The sequence below is a fragment of the Myotis yumanensis genome, unplaced genomic scaffold (genome assembly GCF_028538775.1).
Source record: "Myotis yumanensis isolate MYYU_CA2020_CCGP unplaced genomic scaffold, mMyoYum1.0.hap1 SCAF_13, whole genome shotgun sequence".
Taxonomy (NCBI): Eukaryota; Metazoa; Chordata; class Mammalia; order Chiroptera; family Vespertilionidae; genus Myotis; species Myotis yumanensis.
Genome location: NW_027223764.1, coordinates 33,721,204 through 33,746,191, shown reverse-complemented (window position 1 = coordinate 33,746,191; position 24,988 = coordinate 33,721,204). Strand labels below are relative to the sequence as shown.

Sequence of the window (24,988 nt, the reverse complement as noted above, 5' to 3'; positions counted from 1 at the left end):
CGCCTGGCACTTAATTAAGGGGTTGTATCCCCTCCCTAACCTCAGGGAAAGATCCCCACCTGGGGAAACAACCTTTCTTGGAGAGGTGACCTTGGTTAAAACACATGGCGCTAAAGAGAGCAAACATATTAAGAACAATATGCTATATATGCCAGGTCCCTTGAAACATATGCTGTGCAGATGTTTCTTTCCTGCAGCGACTGTGTCAAGCAGCAAGGATGGACCGGCTCTCGGCAGAATGTCGATTCCCTAAACGAGGTGATGGATACCTGAGAGTTTGTTATACTAGTCTCTACTTCTGTATGTTTAACATTTCTATAATATAATTTTTAGAAATGGAGAGGAAGGAATCAAGAGATTTCTAAGAATGGAAAGGAAAAATGGAGTCTTGGGAAGGTCAGTGCTAGAGATGCCACCATTGAAAATTCTAATTTTTGCAAGAAGGCAGCTAAATATACTTTTAAGAATAGTTTCTTGATTTTTAGAGAGAGAGGAAGAGAGAAGAGAGAAACATTGATGTGAAAGCACAACATCGATTGGCTGCACACTCCCCACCATGGATGGAGGCAGCAACCCGGACAGGTGCCCTGACCAGGAATCCAACCAGCAACCTTTTGGTGTACGGGACGACATCCATCCAACCGAGCCACTCCAGGCAGGACAAGGCAGCAATATTTCATATACCTCCCTCCAAAATGAGAGACAGGTGAGAAGTTGTTCTGAACGGAGCATAAATTTATGGGTTTATGAGTTGTTGACTCTGGGTAACTGGATTGGCATGATTGATGCCCTGGTGAAGTTAAACAAGAGAATGTTCTCTTTTTTGTTCCCACCTACACATTTCCACAGGTAATAAGTCTGACATGGTCGGGGCTTCCCTTTCGCTTGAAAAAGGCCACTGATGGCAGCTGTCCTGTGGGGTTCCGATTTTTTTAGCGAAGATGTGATGTTGCTGTCATTACGTTTTGGGTTGACTTTATAGAACTTCAGGACCATAATAGGGTTGGGGTATTTAAAAAGGTACCACAGTAATGAGGCTTCCAAAAGAAACAGTCTACACTTAAGTATGGAATGAGACCCCATTAGTACACATGAGTTTAAAAATGTGATTAGGGAGAGGAAATCATTGGGTTTTATTTTACTTTGACTCAATCTCTTTGTGGAAATCTGAGATTCAACTTTTGGGTTTTTTCTCTGTGGTGGTTGTGCATGATTCAAAATTTAAATGTCCACATGGGTGTGGGAAGCACATTCCTGATGCTCTGAGCTCCATCTCTAAAAGAATCATCACATATTTAATCTTGGCTATGAAACAAAGGGTTCACTAAAAGTAATTAAATAGATGTAGAATGGGGAAAACCTGTAACATTCTCTCCTCTCCTCCTAACTTCTTTTTAAGGGTAAACTTGTTAATTTGACATGGTTCTAGTCTAGGACAGGGACAGTTGAGCTATATAACCAACACAAGTTTGATGACATTCTCCTGGTGCCCATATTTCCAGCCATCTTCCTTTCCTAATCTGAGGAGCTCCCTCTTCCAATTCTAGACCCTCATCTGAAAAGAAGTTCTTAATTCCTTTTATTTCCTTGGTCATAAAAGATACTTTAGACCAGTTCGGCCCAGCCATCAGGAGTTGATTTGCTGAGATGGAAACCGTAGCAGCTTGGAGGGGAAAAGTAGTGATTTCATTTGCAAAGCAATTAAATACCAAGTGATTTTTAAAAAAATATTACTTACTCTCTTACTCTGTGTGCTTTAGGAAAATAAGCGCCTTACATTGACGTTAAGATCCTCAATTGTTAAATAAGTTTTATCACCATTCAGACAAAGTGCAGGTTATTCATGTTAACTGGGCCCATTTTATGCGTTGGAGAGTCTCTTCCAATGTTAGAATAAAAATACCCACATTTCAAACTCAGAGCCAGGTTTGACTTGAAATTCCTATGAGCCTGCACCAAGAGTTACATTTTTCTTTGTTTTTGCACCATAAATGGAATTATCTATAAGCATGTTTGAGCCCGTTTCTATCTCTGAAGGAAAGTTCCGCTTATATATAAACAGGGTGCCAACACTCATCTTATCTCTCCAGGTTAATCAGTTTCTAAGAATTATACTTCTTGAAGATTTACCCTCTGGTCCAATCTGATTACAAGGAGACCAGAGTAAATTCATTTGATAGGTGTGGCTTCTTTTTTTTCTTCTTCGTCAAAACATGCTTTTGTTGTAGCTACTTATCTATATTTTCAGAGGATGGACACTAGGACCTGATTTCAAATACTGGCTCTGACACTGAGGTCCTTGGGTAAACTGCATCCCATTTGGAGTCCATCTCATCTTCCTCGTCGAGTTGTGTGGAATAAATGTGTCACTATATAGAAAGTTCTTACAACAGGGACTTAGAACTCAGGACAAGTTAAGTTCTCAATATATGCGGGCTGTTACTATATATTCCTGCATTCCATGGCTTTACAGCACCAGGACTGTGCTGATGATAGATGTCAAATTAGCTTGTCATATCCCTAAGTTTTTTCTTTGTCAACATTCACTTTCTGAAAATGCAGTTTTACAAAAAGACAATTTCGTTCTTCAAAACCAACCTTTTCTTTTTCTTGGCAGTAGTGGTGAAAAGATGTCAGATTACCTTTCAGAACTTTTCTGTTTTGTCCAATCTGATTTGGAACGCTGTACTTCTGTGTTTCTTCTTATCAAGTTCTCACCTTGAAAAGGTGATGATATATCTGATAGGCTGGGCCAAATGCTCCACCACTTGCTTCTATCAGCTACACAACCTTCCCTCAACTTGCCCAGAAATGGAAACCGGGTGGGGCGGAGACACTGCACAAGAGTTTGATAACTGATCTTTATCACTTCCTCCTTTTTGTCCCCCACATGCCCAAGCCAGTCTCATCTCTTTAAAAGTCCTGGGCTGATTAAGGACAGGAAGTTAATTTCCTGATAAGTGTTATCAAGGACCAAAGGGCAGTTCCTTGGGGGCACGTTGCCAGTTACCTTCATTTGCATAAGCCTTCCTGCAAGAAGCCAGTTATCCTTCCTCCAAGAGTTCCGCAGCCACCCTGGACCCTGTGTAATCCGCTACCAACGAGAATAGACTCTCTCCCACTCCAGCTGCATTTGCAGAGATGTCTGGAGCCTGGCAGGTGAGGAACACTTCCTTCTGCTGCTCCAAGGGCAATTGGAGGGGCCCTGAGCTTGTGAGAAGGGAATGTGTTGCTTCTTGAATTTTATTGTTTGAGGATTTGCTGGGTTTTCTTACTACAGGGACTCTCATTCACACACAGTTATCATCAAGCCAGGTTCTGTCCTATATAATAAAAGCCCAATATGCAAATTGTCCCCTTGACCAAGAGTTCAACCAGGAGTTGGGGGTGGGGAGGAAAGGAGGGAGGAGGAGCCCACTAACTGCCTGTGGCCCCTCTCCTCAGCCAGCCCTGCCCCTGTTTGGCCTCCCCCCCCCCACATTGGGGGTCAGGGTGGGCCAGCCAACCATGGGAAGGGAGGCCCCAGTCGGCGGCCGCTAGGGACCCTACCCATGCATGAATTTCGTGCACTGGGCCTCTAGTTTAATATAAATAAGTCAATAAACAAACAAACATCCAACCAGCTTTTTTAAATGAAATTGGGGAAAAGATGCTTAAAAACAGCTTGAATACACAATTCCATAGAGTGTTTTTCATCTCTCTCCCCCCTTTTTTTTTTACACATGTCCAAGTCTGTGCCTTTTTTATTCATGCCCCCCACCAAGTGTACCCAAAGCAGAAATACCAGGGGCCCCGACTCTGGGTTACACCCTCCAAGTCCCCTACCCCAGACACACTCCTGTGAGGCAGAGATGTATAAAGTGCTGATGTGTGATGATGGTCTGGGGAAGGCCAAAGGGACCAAGAGCCCCACCCCTGGACCCAGGCAGCAGCAGGGGAATTTTCCTCTGGAGGGAGAGCAGGGATAGCCTCAGGTACCCAGAGTGCTCGGGGGAGGCAGGGCCTGCCACCACCAGCCCTGGGGTTGGGGGATTGGGAAACTCCATGCAGTTCCTGGGCTGGAGGGACACAAAAAAGGGAGCCTTCAGCATGTAGCCATAAGAGGGTGGGGATGGGGACAGAGGGTGTTTCTGAACCCTTGTGGAGGGAAAACTGGTGCGAAACGGGGGAGGCCTTGGGTATCTCAGAGAATGGGGTAGCCCCTCTGGTGCTTATTCTTGCAGAGCTGGAGGCCAGCCCGAGTGGCCATCTCCAATACCTCCCACACGCGCATCCTGGGTCTTGGCTGAACACTCAAGGTAGCCACAGGCACTGATCCTGGCCTTCCTCAGATGGAGTGGGCTCCTAATTCACCTTGGCCAGCGCTCTCCTGGTATGCTCGTCTTGCCTCCAGTCCTTCTTGCCCACGAAGATGATAGGCACGTTGGGGCAGGCAGAAAGGCTTCATTCTTCATTCACCTCTGCGATCCCCTTCTCAGGAATGTTTCCCAGAAGGCGCTGTTGATGAGGATGTCATTGTCAGGGTGGGAGGAGGCCGGAGGTGATCATAGTCTTCCTGCCCTGCTGTGTCCCTGCTTGCCCTCGCCTTGGTGTCTACGATGTAGATGTAGTTCTCAGAGGACGGTAGGGACCCGGACCTCGGGGACTGGTCCTTGCAAAGACCATGCGGAGGCAGGTCTTCCCACTGGCCCCTCCCCCACAACCACAGCTTCTTTGGGACCAAAACCACTGGGGCTTCCTCTGCCACCTTCAGCTGTGAGGCTGGGGCCGGAGGCAGAGATTCTGCTTTTCATTTCTAACTCAATGGCAGTGTTAGGCTGCAACACTTTTTTAAAGAAAGGTAAGAAATAAACCTGAGAGATCTGCCTCGAGCAACAAAAATGGGCGCGAGGGCAAAGTATTCAAGTTTGTATAACACTTATGACATGAATGAAAGGGCGAGGACTAGGTCCTCCATCTTGCCCCAGGGTAAGGGCTACACCCTCCATCTTGCCCCAGGGTAAGTGCTCCATCTTACCTTGGCCATGTGCTTGGCAAGGAGCTTCTTCCCGGAAGTCTAAGCCTCTGCTAGCCACACCCAGGAACAAGACACCGACTTGCGCCTGGCCAATCGGCAAGGCCACAGCCCTTTCTCCTCCCCTTACTCCAACCCCCTATAAAACCGCTCTCCACACAGAGTTCTCTCTCTCTCTGCTTCCTGCTGCTGTGTCGGCAAGGTGGGGGAGCCGAGCTAGCTCGAATAAAGACTCTTATGCTTTTGCATCGGACATGGCTGGCTCCCTGATGTGGTTTCTTGGGGATCCTGAAATCTGGGCATAACATGAAAATAAATGGAACAAAAGAAATTTGCCAATGTGAGGTGACTTGAGTTAAGACACGTTATTATTTTGGGTGTGGAAGCCCTAAAAGTTCAAAAGCACCCCCCCCCCCCAACCCCCACTTCCCCACCTCCCTCAGGGCCCGAATTTTCCTTGTTGATCCTTTTTATGAGTTAAGAGCTGTGATGTGAAAGGCGGAAATTTTGCCCCTGGGTAGGACCCATTTCCTGGATTGCAATGGGGTGTGTTGGAAAGTGCACCCACTTGGCCACTGGAGACAGAGTTTCAAGTCTCCCTTGGCCACTTGCTCACTCGCTGTGGCCCTGGGCCAGTTCCTCAGCATCTCTTGGCATTAGGAGTCTAACTCTGAGTCTGATGCATAGAAAGTGCTCACATATTCCTTGTCTTTCTGTATCTTTCCCATCCAAATTTCCTAAACCAGAAATCTGGGGGGCATCCTTAACTGCTTGCAATCTCTTCCCACCCAATTCTAGCCAGGCACTAAATCCTGCCAATTTTGCCTGCTAAAGGCTGCTCAATCCTACTCGTCCCCTCCATTCCTGCCCCAAGTCACTCAGTCCTTATCACTCTTGGGCTGTTCTAGAAAATAGTTTCCAGCTGCTTTTCTGCCCTGACCTGCTCCACTAACCCCAACCCCACAAATCTTTGTAAAGAAAAGCTGACCACATTGAGCCCCTGCTGAGAATAGAAGCATGAGCCCCCAGCTGGCCTATAGGACGAAGTCTTTAATATAATAAAAATAGCAAGCACTTCCCTAGTTCTTACTCTTGTTCTTTTAAATGTCCCCCTCATGTTAACTCAGTCCTTGCAACAACTTTATGTGAGGATGACTGTTAAGATCTTCAGTTTACAAGTGAGGAAACTGAGGCATAGAGAGGTTAAATAACCTGGTGGAGTTAAACTGCTAGGAAGGATGAAACAGAATATTAAAGTTGTGTGTGTGTTTTTTAATGTATTCCTGCTTAATCTCAATTTTATCTCTGGCCATGTCTGCCCTGTTCTTTATCTTTTAGCAATGCAAGCTACATGCAGTTTACCTCCCCTCCCCCCCACCAACTCTTCCCATATTGCTCCTGTTAAGAGCTCTCCCTGGAATGCCTTTCCCTGTTGACTCCTTGGTGAATTTCCACCTCTCTTTTGAACTTGGCCCTGGCATCACCTCGGTCATCAGTCAGTCTTCCCACCTGTTGCCCTTGTGCTCTGTGCACACCTCCAAACATCTGAGGGGCTGCTTTATGTTAGGAATGGGACAGACAGTGGAAACCAAGGTCTAGAAGTGGTCATCAGGATCTTATGTTCATGTGGGGAAAAGAGGCAAAAAAGCATTACAGGAAAGATAAGCAAAGTGCACTCTGGGAGGACACATGTGGGTCAAGGAATCCATACTAGGTTGTAGGGGGAAACCCGCCCAGAGCAGGTAATGTTGAAACTAGGATTTCACTGGTGGAAAAAAATCCACAGTGAGGAACTCAGGGAAGAAAAGTTTGCTAGACAAAAGGAATGGCATTTGCAAGCTCAGTGCCAAGACATGGTAGGTTTGGGGAAATTGTTGAGTGTGTTCATCTATTTCCTTCTCTCTCCTACTTGGCTGAGTTCCTTAAGGTTGTCAAGTCCACCCAGCCTGGCTCAAGGAGGTTTCAGTAGACATCAGACTAAAATTCAAACACTGGAATCTCTGGGTCCCCTCCCTCTCTCCTCATCTGTTAAGGGCAATGTTAGGAGACCACTAAAGTCCTTTGGAATTTCTGAGATTCTATGAATCACATATAAGGAAAAGAAGTCAAGCAGAGGGCCTCATTTTGAGAATTGCCTGAGAGTCCTTGGCTAGTAGTCACATCACTCTAGCATCTGTTTCCTTTGTCGCGTGATATTCCCAAAGAAGGCCACATTCACAGGTTAAGACGTGCACATATATTTTTGAGGGACACAGTTCAACCCACAATAGCTGATGAGTGGTGGACTGTGGTCCTGAACTACTCTCTAGTCATCTGCAGAGTAGAGTGTTTATGCCTTAGGATAAAATTCTTAAATTTTATCTTTAAAAAATTTCTATTTGAGTTATACAATAAACAACATATTTTGCCATAGTATGTGAATAGGTTCTAAAAAGATACGTATATTCAGTGGATACTCAAAAATATTAAATTGACCAGAGTATTAAAATTAGGTTCTATCCTACTCTGCGCACTCTCACCCATCTATTAAACTGGTGGTCGCTGATTTATTATTTTTTCTTTTTGGCAATTACTTCAGCAGAATAACACTCCATTGTGTGAGGTTTGTAGTGAGGGGCTCCCCAGCAGTTAGTTGAAAAAGGGTTTAGTTTGATAAAAGGACTGTTACCAGGCCTGAGCCAGGGCGACAGGCAGCTAGAACCTAAAGAACGCGGCAATTTGATGAGTATTTGTTTACTTCAATTTATATCTTTATATATTTCAATAACTTATATCTTATCATCATTTTTCTTTCAACACTTTGTACAGAGCCAGTGTTTAATATAGTTTAGATCTGAAGTCACACTGTTAGTAGTCCAAACAATTTAATGTCAATTGCTGGGAGTAGTGGAGGTATAAACTTGGACTTTTTTGAAATACGGCTTTTCAAGAGAGGACAACCTCTACAAACCAGTAATCCTGGTCAGGATTACACTCTCTTCTTCAGACTTTGCTTCTGTAGGTTCCCAAGATCCACCTCCCTGCCCCCAACACACACAACCCACACATGCACACACACACACACTGCCACACATGCACACACACACTGCCAGGAATTGTTTTGGGATCCCTAAGGGAGAGAGGCGATATGCTCACAAGTAAATAAATCTCAAAAAAACTGATAATGGGCACTTGAAAATCCATTGGTTCATATATATTTTTAAATGGGGGAAATCAGTGTAAACAGAAAAAAGTATATAAATTTGAGAAGATAATCGTATGTCCCCGAGAAAGCCTTTCTCAGAAGAACAGAGGATAGTATTACATTAAATGAGTCGCGTCATTTTACAAGAGAGTTGAACAGGAAGGATATTTTTGTTAGTTGGTTGGTGAATTCTTTAAGAGTGTTTGACATAGGCTGTAGTGATTGTGAAAGGGCTGACCCCTTCCTCATGGGGTATTTGAGCTCCCGCGTGGGCCTAAGTATAGTTTTGTCATAATTTATCCCACCTGTGTCTGTCAATTCCTTCCCGCTTGCCTCCTCCCGTAATGGTCTGGCTCATGTTTCTTCATAAAGCTCTAGGCCAGTTATTAATAACAGCCCAGTGACTCTCCTGATCCACCTAAGAGCATATGGTGTTTTTCACAAAAGAGAGCGATCATCTCCTCAACTTTGGACTTCGCTCCCTAACCCCTGAACAGTAAGTTTTGTGTTTTGTTTTTTTTAAAAAAAAAATGTAGCATTTTAAAATGTTGATATAGGAGGAAAGTTTAGTCTGACTTTTCTGTTTCTGGCAGAGAGAGAATATAGTACGTTAAAACTTAGATTCATGAAGCCTATTTCCCTCCCTGCATTTCAGCATCTCTCCAACTTTTATAAAGCTGAATAGCAGATAAATTAATGTATTAGAATTCTAGTCTTTCCATTTCCTTCTAGCTAAATAAAGGCAGGAGGAGAAGCAAGGGATTAATGGTATTTAAATGACTTGAACCAGCCTTGTGGCTATGCTTGATATTCCTGTCTCCCCCGTGTTTCCTCTCCAAACAGAGCATTTCCCTGATTTCAAAGAGAAATTTCACACGTGGAAAGTATCACAGGGGAGTGTTGAACAGGAGAGTGTTGGACAGGGTCTTGTCATTTTTCTATGTGTGAGATTTGGATCAGAGAGGGCACCTGTCTTGTGCCACGGGTTCAACGCCTTCTTGTTATTTTAACCAAAGGCTTTGTCTTTGAAGCCGTTCTTAATGGTTGCTTCGGAGAGCCCTGCAAAGTAGGTCACTGTGTTTTCTGTCTGGAAAGGAGGCCCCAGCTGCCCAGAACTGCCGGTGCCCAGCTCGGTCCTCATGGGCAGAGATGAAACCTGACTCTCCAGTACTTCTGCAGGACTACAAACCAATACAACTTTCGGCTTTGGTTACTTGTGTTCAGTTCCCTTGAAATGTGCGTCAGGAGCCTAGATCAAATGTATAAGGGAGGCATTACAGTAAACTGGAAGGAGGCAGATGCCCGCCTGGTATTGAGCCCTGGCATGGACCATTCACAGATAGTGTGACCTTACCCAAGAAGCCAGCCTCTCTGCCTCATTTCCTTGTTTGTAAAATAGCAGTCATCACCTGTTTTACAGAGTAGTGGGGTTTACTCATAATGAAAGTAAGTGGCCAAGTATGGTAACATTATTTAGGAAATCCCCCATTTGAATTTTTTCTGATTCTTCTTTTTTCAATTAAATTTTTTATTCTTTTTAAATTTACAGTTGATATACACTATTATATTAGTTTCAGATGGGCAACCCCATGACTAGACATTTATATGACTTATGAAGTGGTTACCCCAATAAATCCAGGACCTGAATTTTCTGTCATCTCATTTGTTTCACATTTAAACCTAGAACCTTCCATGTGGTATTTGATGGGACACATTAATCTAAGCTATCCTATATAATAAAAGCCTAATATGCAAATTGACCGAATGGTGGAACAACCAGTCACTATGATGTGCACTGACCACCAGGGGGCAGACGCTCAACACAGGAGCTGCTCCCAGCCCACAGGCCCTAGGCCAGCCAAGGCAAGTGCCAGTGGAGGGCTTCCCTCGCCATCGCCCCACCAGTTGCCCCACAGATCAGCCCAGATTGCCGGCTAGGCCTAGGGACCCTACCTGTGCATGATTTTCATGCACCAGGCCTCTAGTAGAGACAATAATTAGCTTTTACTGCTTTTAGTAACTTCATCTTCAGGATGGTGTGTGTAGGCTGTGTGAATGCTGAGGACAGGAGCCTTGAAGGGTTGTGTATGGTTAGCAGTTCAGAACATCAGGCTACAGCTAAGATCAGCGATGGTGAGGAACCTTGCAAAATAATTTCAAAGCATAAGCTATTGTTTGATAAACTTACCTGCTCAACTCTAACCAGCATTCTAAAATTTGTCTCTTGGTTATGGTTAAGGTTGGCTGTCTTGCTAGGTTTGATTCTAAGTCTGGATGAGACAGAAAGGAGGGTTGTCTCAGGGAATACCCGCTTGTCCAAGTGTCACCCTGTAACTCAGGAGATAGGGGGAGCTTTTGTTTTCCTCTATAAGCTTTCCTTCCGCAATCTTTTATTTAATTCCTACAGTGTGCAAAACATGGTGCTAACTTAGCAATGGGCCAATAAGCTCTAACTGTAGAAGATAGAAGACATTTCATGATACAAATCAGAGTGAGCTTGTTCCATGATACACGAGAAGTACGGACAGGATGCTGTCAGTATTCCACAGGGCCTTCACACCCAAAACTAGCATTATTGCTCAGACTTCCCCTTGGAAGGCTGTACATTCTTGGAAAACAATTCAGTGATTTACTTGGGCTCACCTCCTATGTAATGAGCTTGTAAGGCACAGAAAAACGGCACCTTAAAGTCATACCCTATCCTCCCCGACCCACATTGTTTTAAATTGAGCACGTATTTTGTTCCAAGTTTTATGCTAAATGCTGGGAAAATAACTCTGCCTAAAAAGAAGTCACGGACTTTCATTAACTGGAAATTGGGTTCCCCGACCTAGTCATCTATCCTCTCAGCTAAATTGGACTCCAACGAACATTTAGCTAGCATCAGATATCACGCCTGTACCTCCATGAATAAAAAATCACTACCAATGCGTTTATGCAGAGGAGTGTATGTTGCTGGCCAAGAAGATAGCTTAAGAGATTTTGGCAAATGCTTTTTAGAACTCAAACAGGTCCGGAGATTCTCTCCTGTCCTCCACTCACCAACTCCAAACCTGTGATGACACTTGTTTGGATGTATGAATCCTGAAGACAAAAAACAAACACCCCCCGTCCCACTTCTCATTCCACAGAGGATGGGGCTTGGATGGCACTGCTGTGTTGGGGTTTCCTGCTGAAGCCTGGGGGGACAGGGGCCCAGCCAGGGCCTGGGCAGCTCACTGGCCTTGCAAGAGTCCACTACAGCTGTCATTCATGGACAGGGTTGGGGAACTTGGCAGGAAGTTTGAAAACATTTTGATTCTTTTGGTTCTAGAATATTTCTTAATGTTAAGTGCCTGTAGCTGAATAATTTATGTCTTCTTAGGGGCAATGTCCAATCTCCTGTTGGGGCAGGAATCTCAGCCTTCAGAGTCTTGGTAGTGGATGGTTGAGAGGAGATGTTTGTTCATGTGTAGAAAAATAGTTCATTTTAGGGTTAAAATAGTTACTTAAAACATTGGAGACATGGTTGTAGATGGCTCAGAAAGGCCCAGACTGGATAGGTGTTGACATAGAAAGAAGGCATGGGAGGTACAGTTGAAGAGAAAAGAAGTAGAGGGGTTCCACCCAGGTGTGGGGCCCCCTGTCCATCTGGAGTACCAGGTTTTCCTCTTGTCCACCTGATCACTCACCTCTCTGAACTGTACTTGAGCTGCCATATTTCTGATTCTGCTGCTTCTTCATACCAACCACTATTTTATCCTGTGTCAGGCATGTTGGGCTCTTGTCTTAACTTTTTCCAGTCCTGAGATACTGCAGAGGCTAAGGCTTTGGAGCCAAACAGACCTCCATTCAAATCCCTGGTTATCCCTGGTGTGTGATCTTGTTACCTAATCTCTCTGGAAATAGGAGTGTTAATAACTCACCTCACAAGGTTTTATGAGATTAGAGGCAAAGTATGTATAGGCCCTTCTTAACTGTAGTTATGAATAAAATCCTTTCAACCCCCTGGAAGACAGGCATTATCTCTGTTCTCCAGATGGGGTAGCTGGTGGGGTTAAATGCCTGGTCCAAGGCTACAGAGCTAATACCAGCCAGAACCAGGATCTAAAACCAGTTCCATCTGGCCCCAAGACCTTTGCTCGCTCCCCACTCCACTGACCATGTGTGACAAAGCCCAAGTTGTTTTCAGTTGAAGTCCAATTTGTCAAGTTCTGTGCCTAGTGAGTCTGCCCGGCCAAGTTTTCTAGTTTTCACTTGTGACCACCTTTATTCTGGACTCTTTGGTCTCACCTTGGCCTGAATCAAAGAAGTTGGGAGGTGATGAAGGTAGACTATCTCCAAATAGTTACATCTCATGAAACGCAGAATCCAATTTATCAGAAATTTTGAAAAATTGCTGAGGCAGTTATGTTAGTAGCTCTGAAGGAAAGTAACGGTGACCTCAGACAAGTTGCTGTACTTCTCATTTGTCACATGAGAAGTTTACAAAATTTCACATGTCTTTTCCAGTGCCAACATTTCTGTAATATTTCAGACCCTTCACCACTGTTGGGTTGTTTTTTTTTTTTAGCTGGAAAGAGAAAAATTTCCTTGAAGTCCTATTTTAATTAGGAAACAAGGTACAACAATCATGCCTGCAATCGTTTAAGTATAAAGCCACATGCCATTTATTATGATTCTCATTCAAGCTTTCTCTCATGCAAGGCACATATGATTGATGAATTAATTTTTCAGATGTACATTACACTTCCTTTCTCACATAACTCAGCTTTGGGAGAATCAAATGAAGCTTAATTAGTTCAGAAAATGCAACTTGAACTCAATTTTAGAAATTTACAGAACAAACAAAATCCACTTACTATTAAAAAGGCCCAACTTTTCATTTAAGTTCTGAATGACTCAAATTTCAGGATTTCATGTCTCCTGCCCTGCCACACAGCACCCATTTCAGGAGTCTTAAGGGGACAAATCTTCATTATACCATAGAAACGGTAGCCATCCCAACAGGACACTCCTATCCTAAAACCCGTAGGGCCAGTGCCAAATTTTTGTTGCCTTCCAACAACTTGACTTGGTTTCCTAATTACAAGAAGAAGAAGAAAAAAACCCCACAGAAGTGAAAACATCAACAAGACATAATTACCATATGATTCTGAAGTTTCTAAAAGATCCTTTATTGAATATAACTTTTATGGGAAAGAGACCTTTTCCATATGGAGACATATTGAAAACACCCAACTTTGAGATTTTATTTTTAAAATATTTGCTGGGAAAAGTAGACTTAATATACAGGGGTGGGCAAAAGTAGGTTGAATTACCAGCCATCATTATGTAAAAGATAAATCATAAGTAAGGATATGAAATAATAACTAATAATGACAAACTATACAATAATAAATAACAATACAAGAATAAACTGTTTTGCATATTAACAGCTGTAAACCTACTTTTTCTCACTCTTATATGTGTTTTTCTTGCTGTAATGATAATTTGAACAACATGCACTTTCAGTTTTCCAAGAAAGCTTCTACTTTCCATGCAGTTATTATGAGGTACTGGGGTCCAGGATGGGTAAGTAAGGCCCTCCCCACTTCCTAGGAGGAAGACAGCAACTACCAATGGGGTGGTACGTGCAAGCAACCACAATACAGTATCATGAGCTACAAAATGTTACAGACAAGTGAGCAATAAATTCTACCTGAGGAAGTTAGGATGGATCACAGAGGAGGTAACATTGGGTTTCAAAGGATAAGTAGGTGTTTGATAATTTTGCATGTTTAGGTGCTTAAAAGTACCTGAAAAGGATGATTCATTCAAAGGGTACCATCTACAAGGTAATGTGCTAAATGACAATGAATAATAATAGTCACCATCTCTTATTCAGTATTTACGTGTTAGGCACCACTATTATCTTATTTAATTCTCACACGACCCTAAGAAGCAGGTACTGTTATTATCGCCCCATTTTATAGACATGTTGAGGCACGAAGAGTTAATGTAACTTGTCCAAGGTCTCATGGCAAGTGGCAGATCTGAGTCAAGCCCTATCCATCTAATTCCAGACCCATCTCTCAACCGCCATGTCCTAAAAGCATTCTTGTTATTTCTCTGTCCAGCTAATAATGAGGAGGTCAAGGGGAGAAACTTGTCAGTTATAAGTTGATCAGTGGGAAGGTAATGAACTAATTAATAAACAAGAATGAAATCACAGCAGGTAGTAAAAGCTGGTGAAAAATAGATTAAAAAGAAAAACTGTACTTTCAGCTACCCTGGTTGCTAGTGGTGGTTTGTGAATGTTCCATTTACAAAGAACAGATTGTTTTGACGTGAATAATCTGACAACAGCTGTTGTAAAGATATTCTGGCAAAACCAGAGTCATCAGGCCCGGAGAATAACTGCAAGACTGTCCACCCCACTATTCAACCAGTGGTTCACTTTTGCAAAGAGCCGGGATCAAAGAAAGAGAGTGGCCGTTAATAATTACATGTGGATATTTCCATTTCAGTACAGTCAGTTTCCATTGGAATACAGATCTTTTCAAACGGGACTTTTAATTGGAAAACATTAATAAATCCATGTAGTTGAAAGAGGGTGGCATCTGGGGACTGGGGAAGTTAGTAGTATCCAGGCTCCAACTTGGAATAATGAGTAGCCTGGGTGGCTGTTCCATGTCCTGATAGAGCATAGCATGGCCTGGCACATGGCCTCAACAAAGAGTCATTATTATACTTAAGGGACCTGGTAAGCAAAAATGGACAGATTTCAATTATGTGTCATTTTTTTTAACATATGTCTCTGGGGAACTTCTGTCAATATTATCTTGACTATTAGATATTAATGGAAACAAGTAGGATAAGCACATTTTTGTCAAAAAGGAAAATATTTTTGAAATGTGACTCATGTTTAAGATTATAAACTTGAACCCAATGAAAAGTGTTTTTCTTTTAGTTGAAAAAGACTTTACAAAGTATGTTCTGTTCTTTGTCTTGACCAAGAATCCACACTTAATATGGGGAATAATAGAAGAGAATTTGAGAAAGGGGTGATGTCTTAGTGCAGTGGTTCTCAACCTGTGGGTCGCCTAAGACTATCCTGCAGATCAGATATTTACATTATGATTCATAACAGTAGCAACATTACAGTTATGAAGTAGCAACAAAAATAATTTTTTGGTTGGGTCACAACATGAAGAACTGTATTTAAAGGGCCAGAAGGTTGAGAACCACTGTCTTAGTGGAAATAATTAGTAGGAATAATACTATATAATAACAGCCTAATATGCTAAGTGTCCGGTTGTCCATTCAATCAATCAAAGCACAATATGCTAATGATATGCTAAGGCCGCTCAACCACTTGCTATGACATGCACTGACCACCAGGAGGCACGCCCTGGAGCCCTCCCACAACCTCTCCCCTTGGCCAGCCCCACCTCCAATCAGCCCCCAACACCCCGATAGGGGGCAGGGCCGCCAGCCAACCGCCCGCGGCCCCTCTCCTGGACCCTACCTGTGCACGAATTGGTGCACTGGGCCTCTAGTTTTATATAATAGATGAGATTGTTGTTTTGCATTGTTTTGTTTTTGCCAGGGGACCTAGCCATTTAACTAACACACTCTTCTTCTGAAAGAAAGGAAGAAAGAAAGAAAGAAAGAAAGAAAGAAAGAAAGAAAGAAAGAAAGAAATATATATATTAGAGAGGAAGAGAAAGATAGAAACATCAATGATGAGAGGGAATCATTGATCAGCTGCCTCCTGCACAACCCCCACTGGGGATTGAGCCTGCAACCAGGGCATATGCCCTGACCAGGAATCGAACCATGACCTCCTGGTTGATAGGTAGATGCTTAACCTCTGAGCCATGCAGGCTGGGCTCCAACACATTCTTCTTATGGTTTCAGGAGTCAGAGTTGATTTTAGAAACCCTATTTTATATAAAAATATGATTGTAAAGGTTTTAATCAAGACCCTACAAGCTGATGTCAGGGTGAAGAACAGAGAATACAATGAAGTTTAACTCCCAGAGACCAAAGGTTGCTGCTACTCTCTGTTTGTCTAACTTACTTTGTGGGATACCACTGTTCAACCACTCAATAAACAATGAACAGTTCAATTTGAATTAGATTATTTGGAATCTTGATGGAATCAAAAGAAAAAATAAAGATAAGTTTTAAAAACTAGATAAGAGAGTACTCATTTTATTTTCATTACAACATTCTATAAAATAATAAATTTATTCCCGGTATCTTCTGGAAATAGGAGAGAAAAAAGGTAGGTAGAGGCATACAAATGGGAAGGGAAATTATTTGCAATCATCTGAAATTATGAAGTATATCTGGCCCAAAACAACCTACAATGTCTTATATTAGAAATTGCAGGTGATATTATATTTTATCTGTTATTTTTAAATACTGTGATTCAAGATAAGACCGAGGTCTTGAGCTAGTCACACTATATATGTTCTAGGATACTTCACTTGTTTCAAATTTATTTATATTTTTGGTGTATGCTTTATTCAATAACAAAATTTTTCCCTAAAATATGCTGCTGTTAAATAGTTTTCTCCCAAAAGAATGTCCCTGCAATCTCAGAGTAGAAACACTTGGTTACTAAGCTTCTAGCTAATGTAAATCGACGTACTGAGATCCTCCTCACTTGACCCACAGTAGAATCTGAGTGTGTTTGTGAACTTGTGATGATACTAATTTGTGTCCTTCCAATGATTTAGATCTATAAACAGATCTGACATCATGGAGAAGAACCAAACAGGAATCAAACACATTCCTGTTTCTCATGAGTATTTTGAACGAGACAAGAACATGTTGTTTAGCAAAAGAGTGCATTTATTACAGAAGACGAGGATATCGTCATGGGTTAAATGACTGGTTTGACAGAAATAAAATCAGGTTATATTACTTTTAAATATATAAGGAAGAAAGAAGATTAATTTCTTTAGTTTTCTAAAGTTATATAAGCAACATTGTTTTATTTATTATTTTGTTGTTGATCCTCACCTGAGGATATTTTTTTCCATTGCTTTTCAGATAGAGTGAAAGGGAGGGAGGGAAAAGAGAGAGAGAGATGAGACACATTGACTGGTTGCCCTCCCCATGCACCCAGACCAGGAGTGGGGAGCGAACCCAAAACCCACATACTACCCTTGATGGGGAATCCAACCTGCCACCCTTTGATGCACAGGCCCACACTCTAACCGCTGAGCACACGGACCAGAGCTAAGCAACATTATTTTAAATGAAAAATATGAGAAATGAAAAAAGCAAAAACAGAAAAAAAACACACAGTCATTCCACCCAAACTTGACTGTTATGACCACCATTCACATTTGTAGGTTATTTCTGTTTTATTTTTTAGATATTTCTATTGTAAAGTCTCACATACATACAGAAAATGAAACTTTCATTTAGAGTTGAATAAGTAGTTAAAAAGTGATTGCCAATGTAACCACACCCAGGACAAGAAATGAACCATTGCTGGAAGTCCCCATCTTTGCCTTTCCCTTCACTTACCATCACCATCCTGAATTTGTGGTAGCCAATGCCTTGCTTTTCTGGACAAATTTGCCACTACACTGTTGCCACCCATATATGCAGCACTTAACTGCATTTTTTTTTTAAATTTAAAAAGTTTTCATTATAATTCACATATACTATTGTATTAGTTTCAGATGTGATTCAACACAATAAATCGAGTAACACCTGTCACTGTACATAGTGATTACAATATTAATGACTATATTCCTTATGCATTATGTTCCCATGACTTATTTTATAATTGGAAGTGTGTACTTTTAAATCGCCTTCCCCTTTTCTGCCTATCTCCCTGTACCTCTCCCCTCTGGAAACCATCAGTTTGTTCTCTTATTTTGTTTCTGAAACCATGTACTTTTAATTCTGTTTTTTCTGCTTTACATGATTATACTTACACTGTGTATTTTATTTTAGGCCCAGCTTTTAAAAATTTTCGAATTATGCTTTTAAAAAGCAACTCTGTTTTTGCATGTAGCTGTAGCTCATTATTGTTAAAAAAAATCCATTATATGAATCTATCTATCATCTACTAATGAGCATTTGGGGTGAAGATATTATAAATAATGTTTGGATATGTTTCCTGGTATGGATAGCCATACATTTCTTCAGGGTACATACGTAAGATTGTGCTGGGGGCGTCATAGGTATTGGTTTGAATCATCTTTAAATGTTTTAATAATTTTCTAAGCTGTGCTTCTATTATTTCATATAATAATCATCATTTTATTAGACAAAAAAATCTTCCATTTGTGACTGAATTTCATGGCCTGGTTTTTTGTAGTAAATTCACTCCTCCACTTTCTAATTTACTCATAAAAATGATAAAAATCTTAAAACTTATAGAATTTATAGCAGACAATTTCCTGAGTTATGTTCTGTTACATTGGCAAAGAAGTTTGTTGTCATGGTAGATATTGAAGCAAAAATATTTTAAATAATTTTAGGAATTTTTTATTGAGTTATATTTAACATGCAACATTGTACTTGATACATTTATATTGTAATATGATTGCCATACAAGCATTATCCAACATCTCTGTTGGATCACGTAATTGTCATTTCTTCTAGAGTTGGAAATAACTAAATCAAGTCTCTTAAAAGGTTTAATGTTCATAATAGTGTTGTATTTTTTTTGTTTGGTCTGTAATCACTGTGCTATGTATTAGGTCTTCAGGATTTATTTATCTACTAGTTACAAGTATGTACACTATACAACATTTCTCCCATTCTTTCCACCCCCCACCTCCGGAAGAATGTTGTTTTAAAAAGTATCATGAATGTTTGCCCTGCCAGGAAAATTCTAGAATTCGATTTAACTCTTCTGTTAAAGGTGCAGTTTTTAGCTACACAATTGTGTGATAAAATGAAATTAAAGGGTCATATTTTCAAAAGTCCATCCTTCAACATCTTCCTGACTTCTCTGAGAGTAATTTTAGAGTTTCTCTATGCAGGCTCCCCGCCCCTCAGCTTCATACACTAGCTCACGATCCAATAAAACCTTTTAATGTGCTTTGACCCAGGATCCAAGGTTGCTAAGAGACCACCTGTGCTGAATGCACTTTGTTCTAGCAAGAGCAGACCGAGAGGAAACCAAAGAGCCGTGTCATCTGCCACAACCTGGGATTGAGTCAGGTGAGAAATGGATTTCTACTTTTCAGTCTTAACCAGTTGTTTTGTCTTTCCCTCACTTCCTATTTGAGTCCCTCTCTTACTGTTGTTGGAGGAAATTGAAGGTACCCTTCAGGGCACAAACAAAGGAAACAATCTGGCGGCTGAGTTTATAGGAGAGAAAGCCAGTTTGCAAGCCCTGTGTCATTCTTCCCCTTGTTTCCGTAGCGTAGGCAAAGTGTTGGATGTGGGGGAAATCCTAGGTGTTTACTTGGCTAGTCATTGCTGTGTAATTTGGGGCACACTATTTCTTCCTTTAGGAATGAGGCTATTTATTACAGAAATTAATCAAGATTGCTAAAAGTGGGAGATGATGACACTTGCAGAAATCTCATCTACCTTCCCCTCTTTTTCTCCTCTCTTAAAACTCAACCTGCATTTTTGTTTTTGAGTGAAAATAGCACTAACCCAAACTCGCCGCTTTTTAAGAGTACTGATGTTCATTTCAAGTTGAGTGTCTATAAGAAACTTTGATGTAAGCATCTGAAAATTCCTTATTTGACCTTGCATTCCTGAAAAAGGAGTTAACCCTAACCGTAACCCTAACCTCCCTACCTGACTGACATTTGGTAAAATGCTCCAACAGTATGTTAACCCGACCACAAATTAACACTTTTACAAATTCTATTATACTTTTTAAAATCCCAGCTATTTTTAAACTGTTTGATTAACACTGAAATGTGGAGGAAATTAAGTGATTGATATCATATTAAATGACCAGAATATGAGTCAGAGGATCTTGAGGGGAAAAAAATCAAGATAATGAAAAAGACCTTTTGTTTGATTTTTTATTTTGTTGATCCTCACCTGAGGATATTTTTTCCATTGATTTTCTAGAGAGAGTGGAAGAGAGGAAGGGAAGATGAAAGAGAGAGAGACAGAGAGAGAGAAAGACATCAATGTGAGAGAGACAATTGATAGGCTGCTTCCCGCACATGCCCTGACTGCGCCCTACCCACGGAGGAGGTAGAACCTGCAACCCAGGTACATACTTTTGGGAATTGAAACTGAGACCCTTTGGTTCTCATTTGATGGTCCAACTACTGAGCAACACTGGCCAGAGCTTGGTGTTTCATTTTTTTTTTTTTAACTAAAAAGAAATGTTTTTACCTGCCTTTTTCCATGTTTTCAAATTTTCATTTCCTGGTAATACCTACTATATTATGGGTTGGAAGAATGACAGTTTCACCGATATCATTGTAAAATAATGTAAATGACTTAGCAGATAAGACTTTATAAATACTGATAACATAAAAAAAGAAGTTATTTTGATAGTTCCTTGAGCTGTTTAGTTTCTTTTTAAAAATTAAATATATTTTTATTGATTTCAGAGAGGAAGGGAGAGGGAGAGAGAGATAGAAACTTCAATGATGAGAGAGAATCATTGATTGGCTGCCTCCTGCACACCTTTCACTGGGATTGAGCCTGCAACCCAGGCATATGCTCCGAATGGGAATCAAAATGTGACCTCCTGGTTCATAGGTCCATGCTCAACTACTGAGCCACACGGGCTGGGCTAGTTTCTTTTTTAAAACATTTACTTTTCAATTATAGTTGACATATAATATTAGTTTTATGTATACAGGAGGGATTAGACATTTATATACGTTACAAAGAGGTTGAGCTGTTTCTTTGAGAAAGAGAGGCAAGTTTGGGATATAGAAAAATCTATGATTATGACATAAAGTACCCAAAATGAGTGCATGAAAAATATTTTAATTCATTAAGGAGTAAAACACTTTAGTTCTTTGGGTGGTTACAAATACGCCGAGTCATGCCTAAAAGATGATTCCTCATCACTATTTTTTTACAGTGCAAATATTAGACTTAGTTTTTAAAAAAATCAGAATTATAAATGTGTTCAATTAAGGCTACCTCTCTCTTTTTTCCTCTAGGAAGCAGGATCATTCTGGATATGACATCTAGAAACTGGATATTAATTTCTACTACTACCCCCACAAGTCTGGAAGATGAAATTGTGGGAACAATTCTAAAAATTTTGTTTGTTATCTTTGTTGACTTAATGTCTATTATTTATGTTGTTGTAACTTCTTAGAAAGTTGACTTCTCTTTATAAGTAAATTTCATATTGAATTCCTGTGAATAAAAATTTGTAGTTTAATGTGTTGAGTGATTTTTAATTTGATGACATCTCTGGTTCTTCTAGAAGCCAACAGGATGATAGTACAATGAAAACACAGTTGGTATTGTTTAGTACTTTATGATTTATAAAGCAGTCCCATAAACTAAAGTGGAATTTTTCCCTCCAAAATCTACACTACTGAGTTATAAGATTTTCTGATTTTTTAACACAATTGTTATGTGGTAAATTGACTAAAATTTGTGGGTGTAATTATGAATGAAGTTGATTTTTTAAGGCTGCATGCCTATGTGACATTTTATATGGTTCTATTTTTAACACACGAAGTTTAATATACAATAATCTTTTCATAGGATATACCAATAATGTTTACATATTATAAACACATTTCATCTGTGTGTAGGTGGCAGTATGTCATTTAATGTAAGGCTCACAGTAATTGTAGAAGCTAAATGTTTATTATTTCCATGTTATAGATGAAGAAACTGAATCTTGGAAGAAATATGCAAGCTTGAGAGCATTACTAGGAAGTGGCAGAACCAGGTCTTGGGCCTTCAAAGACAAATAATAATAAGACAAGTTTGGTAAAAAGCAATCTGTAGAGCTCAACTTTTTTTCACAATAATGTTTTATTCAAGACCTTATGGCTGTATTTTAGTATATTAGTCCCTGCTTACCTGTGGGGAATATGTTCTAAGACCCTCAGTGGATACCTGAAACCTCAAATAGTACTGAACCTATATATTCTTGGTTTTTTTTGTTGTTGTTGTTGTTTTTTTTGTTTTAATACATATGTTGTTGTCTTCGGAAACAGCACCACACTGGTGGGATCAGACTGGACCTGGGTTCAGCAACCTCAATACTTGAGTTCTGGTTAGGAAAGAATTCAGAATCAAGACTCAAACTATAAGTGAACATTTACTTAGAAAATCACAGAGGTAGAAATAATGTGTAGAAGAGATGGGCTTAGGAAAAAAATTATAGAGGTAAAGGAAAGGGCCCTTGGAGCTTGGAAGTGAGGAAGGTAATGGTGACTCACCTGGCGGGGGGAGGGGTTAGGAGGGGGAAAGGGATATGCACCTGCATGCTCCCAAGAAGGAGAGCACACTGGGTCCCCCGTCCTAAGGGTTTTAAGGTGGAGATTTTAGGGGAGGTCCCAGGGGAAGATCTCAATACACTATTCAGCAGCTTTCCAGGTGTGTCCTTTCAGGGTCTAGGTTTCCACTGTTTGGTCAGAGCCAGGGCAGGGGGTCATTATCCAATGCAGCTGGTCCTGAGGTCAGCCTTGGTGTTGCTTGTCTGGTTTTGCTGCTTTCTGGGCCTAGAGCTGAAATACAACAGAGGGGTGGAAGTTATCTTTAGGGAGGAAAGGTCAGGGGGTCTAAATGGCATGACCTTCCAGTGATATGCTAGGGGAGGAAAGGTCACCTGGGGATGAAGTCCTGCCCTACAGTTGTCCTTTGCTAGGTACCTGGGGCTTTCTACCCTGGTGACGTTCTATACCTAGCCCATCCTTGCTCTGCCCAAGTCTGTCTACCGCATATATATACCTATGATAAATAAGGCACAGTAAGAGATTAACACAATACCAAATAATAAAATAGAATGATTGTAACAATATACTATAATAAATGCTATGCAAATGTGGCCCATCTCTCTCTCTTTCAAAATAGCTTACTGTACTGTACCAACCCTTTCACTTAAAGCAGGGGTGGGGAATCTTTTCCTGCCAAGGGTCATTTGGGTATTTATAACATCATTTAAGGGCCATATAAAATTATCAATTTAAAAATTAGCCTACATTAACTCATAAGCTGTGTCATTATCCTATCCTATATAATAAAAGCATAATATGCAAATTGACTGAACAGCAGAACAACTGGTCCGCAGTGGGCGGAAGGGGGGGGGGGGGGGGACCGGCGAGCAGGCGGCGCCAGGCCAGCCAAGGCACGTGCCAGTGGGCAGAGGGAGGGGATGGCTATCTGGGGGCATTGGCAACCAGCAGCAGCAGAAGGGCGATTCGGGGAGGCGGGGCCGGCTGCTCATATCCCCTGACCTGTCTGCCTGATTGCCTCCTGCAGAGGGAGGCCAGACTGAGGGTCCAACTAAGCCATCAGTTGGACATCCCCTGAGGGCTCCCAGACTGGGAGAGGGCGCAGGCCAGACTGAGGGACCCTCCCCCCAAGTGCATGAATTTTCGTGCACCAGGCCTCTAGTAGTTTCCACAAGTTTATGTTGAGGAATGAGCTGTCTTGGAAAATATTGTTTTGTTAATTAAAAAACCTTGCTAGAAAAAAAAAAGCTTGCTATATTTGGTCAAAGATTTAATTAACTCATCCCTAATGCCTTGGCAGGGCCAGACCAAATGATTTCTCGGATCTTATATGGCCAGCAAGCCGGACATTCCCCACCCCTGACTTAAAGGAAGCATTTTAAGTAAAAACTTCTCTTTGGCATATTCAAATTGCCAGCATCACTTCCTTGCCTCTTGGGGCCATTATTAAGTATAATAAGGGTTAAAGGAACACTAGCACTGGGATACTCCAATGGTCAGGCTGGTAACCGAGATGCTTACGATTGACCAATGGTGAGTGTACACAGCGTGGATGTGCTGGACAAAGGATGCTTCACGTCTGGTGCAGGACCACTTGAGAATTCATCACGCTGTCCAGAACAGTGTGCAATTTAAAACTTGTGAATTCTTTGCTTCTGTAATTTTCAATTTAATATTTTTGGGCCGCGGGAGGTAGACCCCTTGTCATTGAAACAGCAGAAAGTGAAACCATGGTTAAGGGGGGACTACTGTATTGCTACTATTTAGTTTTATTCCACATTTTAAAATATTTTGTAATAAGCAAGATTCTTTACCCTTTTCTCATACCCAATTGGACAATGCATTCTCTTCCCCTGTTTTCTTGATTCCTCATTTTCTGACAATGTTAAAATATAACTGTTGAACACCTGCTTTTTAAGCTTTTGAAAAACACTGTCCTTTTGACTTTTTGACTTTCTACATCGGATGCACATACTCCACAAAACTCTGTTTTCTTCCATGTGATGATCTTCTCAGATTTTGCCCAATCATTAATGCAAGGTTTCATAAGAGACCTAATGAAGTGTGAAAGGAATCTGGGACCTTTGCGACTTATTACTTAACAGACTCTTACTGAACCTTTCAGTGGGGTTGGATATTTAACCTTAAGCCAAAGAGAGTCAAACTATTTGAGCATTTGTTGTAACAGAAAGTCTCAATTTTTCTACACTATATTGTTGGATCTTTCCTTTTGAATAAATAGTCACCCCCTGTTGATGTGATGTATTTCTCCCCAATTCCCTCTATTTGGGATTTGTTGGAACCTTTTATCAGGCTACTGACAAGAGAGTAAAGTCACTCCCATCTTCAAGCAATTGTTTCTTTTCCCTGCGTGCTTGCTGGCAGTACACAATGTGGTTAGAAGCATCGACTTTGAAGCCACACTGCCTGGGTCCAGAT

The 24,988-nt window shown here is 41.1% G+C and overlaps 1 protein-coding gene across 2 annotated transcripts; it reads left to right on the top strand.

Annotated features, from left to right (window-relative positions):
- The first annotated feature begins 8,594 nt into the window (after nucleotides 1-8,594).
- On the top strand, nucleotides 8,595-21,502 carry MRLN (myoregulin). 2 transcript variants are annotated; one of them, XM_070431903.1, is made up of 3 exons: nucleotides 8,595-8,694; nucleotides 19,247-19,358; nucleotides 21,290-21,502. In XM_070431903.1, exons 2-3 carry the CDS (start codon nucleotides 19,280-19,282, stop codon nucleotides 21,448-21,450), a joined length of 240 nt encoding a protein of 79 aa, XP_070288004.1. In that variant the 5' UTR covers nucleotides 8,595-8,694; nucleotides 19,247-19,279; the 3' UTR covers nucleotides 21,451-21,502. The 2 variants fall into 2 exon arrangements, with proteins under 2 accessions (XP_070288004.1, XP_070288005.1); XM_070431904.1 differs by lacking the exon at nucleotides 8,595-8,694 and adding an exon at nucleotides 20,232-20,378 and having other exon boundaries at nucleotides 19,286-19,358.
- The last annotated feature ends 3,486 nt before the right edge of the window (nucleotides 21,503-24,988 follow it).

What these genes read in the sequence shown, in the direction of transcription:
- MRLN (XM_070431903.1), top strand. Translation starts at nt 19,280, where the DNA reads ATGCACTTTGTTCTAGCAAGAGCAGACCGAGAGGAAACCAAAGAGCCG. An exon ending in ACAACCTGGGATTGAGTCAG is followed by an intron (nt 19,359 to 21,289) that starts GTGAGAAATGGA and finishes TTTTTCCTCTAG; the next exon opens with GAAGCAGGATCATTCTGGAT.